Genomic DNA, 3,534 nt, shown 5'->3' on the forward strand with positions numbered 1-3,534 from the left:
CCTTTGAAATATTGGAACTGGAAAAATCAGAGTGAGCAAATAACTTTCCTTTTGCTTCCAACCTCTATGACTTTCGTCACAAAAAGAGGAGACTGTTAAAGAATTTTTGTTTGAACATCAATTTGGCCCATGGTTGACTTTCACTGAATGCACAAACTTCAAAATAGCTTTGTGTTCCACAACCTTACAGGTTTTGGAACGATGTGAAAATTGTTATAGTTTACCAACCCCTAAATTTTTTGGTTGAACCAACCATTGAAGAGAAACACAGAGTCAATGTTCAACAACAGGGTTTATTTTCAGTACAAAATGAGAGGGGCAGCAGGGAGAAGAAGTCAATATATTAAACTTAATACAACCGTTATCAAAAAACACGTTTTCTATAAATATAATAAAATAAATAAAAAGAAAAAAAAGAAAAGGAAATTAAGTTACTTGAAACTCTCCATCATGTAACAAAAAGCCATCAGGGGCATTTCAGACAATCAGATGCAAAAAGGGACCCATCAGAACCAGCTATAAAAATAACTAAACCAAACACAAGTAATAAATGGATTTGCCTAAACTCACAATAACAACAACAGCTACACAACCAAAAACTATGACACAGGCAACTCATTCCAAGTAAAGCTCCAACTGTGCACTTCCAGAGGCCCGTGTATGGATCCTCGGAAACTTAAGGCAGGGTAGGTCTGGGAACGAACCAAACGCCGATCTCAAAAAAATAAAAATAAAGGAGCTGGAAGAACGATATTGCAGACTAACAACCGAATAAATCCAATTCTAACAACAGAAACAGTCAGTTTACAAATGGCAGTATACAAACTGTGAAGAAAAAAAAAAAAAAAAAGAATTGGTCTCTAGTTAGAACAAGTACAATGAATCTCTCAAATATTGAAAAAGACCTTGTCATAACCTCTCTTTGGCTATTTCGGTACAATACATTTGTAAATAGCTGATTGCTAAATGCATCTTAAAAGTTAACAGCTTCATATGTTACCAAACAACATCTCAACGCCAGAACTTTCCAAGTTAATTTTTTTTCCCCACTTGTCTTTTCATTCATCAAAAATAAAACATGGAGAACCGCTCTGCTTAAAAGCACATGAAACCCCACTTAAAGAATCATTTCAACATTCAGTACCTTCAAACAGTATGTTTCACTCTGAGCTTAACTAAAATGTCAAGTATTGGTCATATAATACAGTAGGTATACCACAGTATACAGTTCAGTCCCTGTGACAGTCTACAGGAAGAAGCTTGTGCTGGAGTTGCTGCCTTCGTTGTAGACGCTGTCATCAGGTACTGAAAGCTGGCTGAAGATGGGAAGCCTGCGCCCGCTGGCTTCGGGTCCGAAAGACGATTCGGAGCCGCTCATGCTGCTGGATGAACTGCAGCTGCCACCCTCGTGGTCGGAGAGAGAGGTGTGGGATAGGCTTCGGAGGCCTAGGGAAGCCCCGCCGGTGGGACTCTGTCGCAAGCAGGCCTCAGGTTGGGAAGGAGCGAGCTGGGTGGGCGACAAAGTGGGTGTCAGTCCCGAGTGAGAGTAGCCCGAGTCAGGAGAGGGCAGAAAGTGAGGCTGCGACTCTCGGGCCTGGTCCAGAAGGGTGTTGGGGTCTATATCAGGGAAGGCCAGGGAGAGAAGGTCAGACATGGCGGTCGACGTCGGAGTCGAAGCGGAAGGTGCGCGCAGGAACGCGGAAGGCACTAGGGGGGTTTCTAGAGGTTGGCGGGTTGTGGGAAACCCGGCGAAGCTGAAGCTCTGCTTGAGGAGGGGAGGCCGTTGGACAGCGGGGTTGGAGGTCTGGGGTCGGGATTGCATGTGATCGTCTTCGGCATTGTGCACGAAATGGCAGCGGATGCCATAGGGGCAGAAGCCAATGGAGTGGAAAGTGCGGCAGGGCTCAGTCTTGTATTTCGGGTGACGGTTGAGGTCTCGCAGCTCTTCGGGGCCATGCGCGAACTGACACTTGCCACCGTATTTGCACACGCCTCTTTCGGCGAACGTGCGGCACAGCTCGGTCTTGTAGCGCGACGAGGTCACAGAAATCGAAGACGTGGAGCCGGAGAGGGAAATGGCATCGGACGCTACTGAGGATTGGTTTAAATGGCCAGGTTCAGCAGAAGACCAACCCAGACTTCCAGTGTTGCCCTCCACCATGCTAACAGAGCGTTCGGACCAAAAAGACATCTTGGTCCACTTTGACTCAGATGATACTGTCTGGGGGCCCCAGTAGCTTGAGTTCATTGTCCCGCTTTCAATGCTGTCAATAGAAAGTCCTGAACTGGTGGAGGAAAGTGTGCAGGGACCGTCAGGCTTCCTATATCCAACAGCAGCTGTGTGTGAGGGTTTCATTGGCTCTCGAAGATCAAGATTTAAAAGGTGCTGCAAGGAAAAGAACAAAAGGGTTAGACATCTTGAAGCAGATCACAGAGTCTGGCAGTCCGATTTAAAGCAGCAAGTATGCTTTTACTGCAAAGTGAGTAGACGGAAGCAAAGGAGTCGGACTCACTTTTGCAAATCTGATCACTCCAAAGAACCAGTTCAAAAATGATTCCTAACACTCCAAAAAAAAACGATACGTGCGGTTATTCTAATGAGTCGGCTCACTGGAATCGGTTGAAAACAACTGATTCATGGTTGCGAATACTGAACTGGTGAGCATGAGTGTGTGTGTGTGTGTGTGTATGCATGTATATAAACACACACACACACACACACCAGTTCAGTATTCGCAACTATGAATCAGTTGTTTTCAACAGGTTCCAGTGAGCCGACTCATTAGAACGATTCGTATACGAGTCTAACACATCAATTCGCAAAAAATAATTGAATACAGCAATAAAGACACCGCAATTTCAATTCTGAAACTTTAGTTTGCGTTCACTTAACATACACATTTAAGACTTAAATAAATGCAAAGCAAAAGAGAGGGAAAAAACACTTTGCATCACTTTTTTTTTTTACAACCACGGGCAACCAACTTGTTTACGTTTAAAAACAAACAATGTTAAAATATTTGCGCTCTAAATCTCAACAATGCCACAAGCAATGGTGCTTTCACGCCGTTCTGTTTAAACACAATACATGCAAAACTAGCACAACATGACGATAATGGCTGATTCCATTAAAAAGGCGCTCACGCGTGGCCCACGTTCCCTCCCTGGTTGGGAAGTTTCGTTTAATCGATTCGATCAGTTATCGTCAACCTTACAAGAAAACCTTTGAATTAGTCGTTGTACGTTTCCCGCAAAATGCATTCAAATGCATTGCAAACTTCGTACTAAAAACATGGTTCGTGCATATTTCGCTACGTGATCGGTCTCAAAACAATCACACTGTCGTTTTTAAATGATACAATTCTAAATATACCTTGCACAGGATATCATCCAAATCAATAAACTGATTGAGTGCGTAGGATGGCATAGTCCTGAGTGACGAAGATTTATTATGCGATTCCTCCGTGATCCCACGCAACCTCGTAGTATTTTTTTTTTTCTTCTGAACTCCACGCTTGTCTGCTCAACACGTGT

General features: G+C 43.7%; 1 protein-coding gene across 1 annotated transcript; it reads right to left on the reverse strand.

Moving 5' to 3' along the window:
* Nucleotides 1-273: 273 nt before the first annotated feature.
* Nucleotides 274-3,534, reverse strand: LOC109113366 (mRNA decay activator protein ZFP36L1-like). The gene is made up of 2 exons (XM_042739207.1): nt 3,374-3,534; nt 274-2,386 (listed from the first exon to the last, which is right to left on the reverse strand). The coding sequence occupies exons 1-2, from the start codon at nt 3,425-3,427 to the stop codon at nt 1,247-1,249; spliced, it is 1,194 nt and encodes a 397-aa protein (XP_042595141.1). The 5' UTR covers nt 3,428-3,534; the 3' UTR covers nt 274-1,246.

The sequence above is a fragment of the Cyprinus carpio genome, chromosome B15 (genome assembly GCF_018340385.1).
Source record: "Cyprinus carpio isolate SPL01 chromosome B15, ASM1834038v1, whole genome shotgun sequence".
NCBI classification, from domain to species: Eukaryota; Metazoa; Chordata; class Actinopteri; order Cypriniformes; family Cyprinidae; genus Cyprinus; species Cyprinus carpio.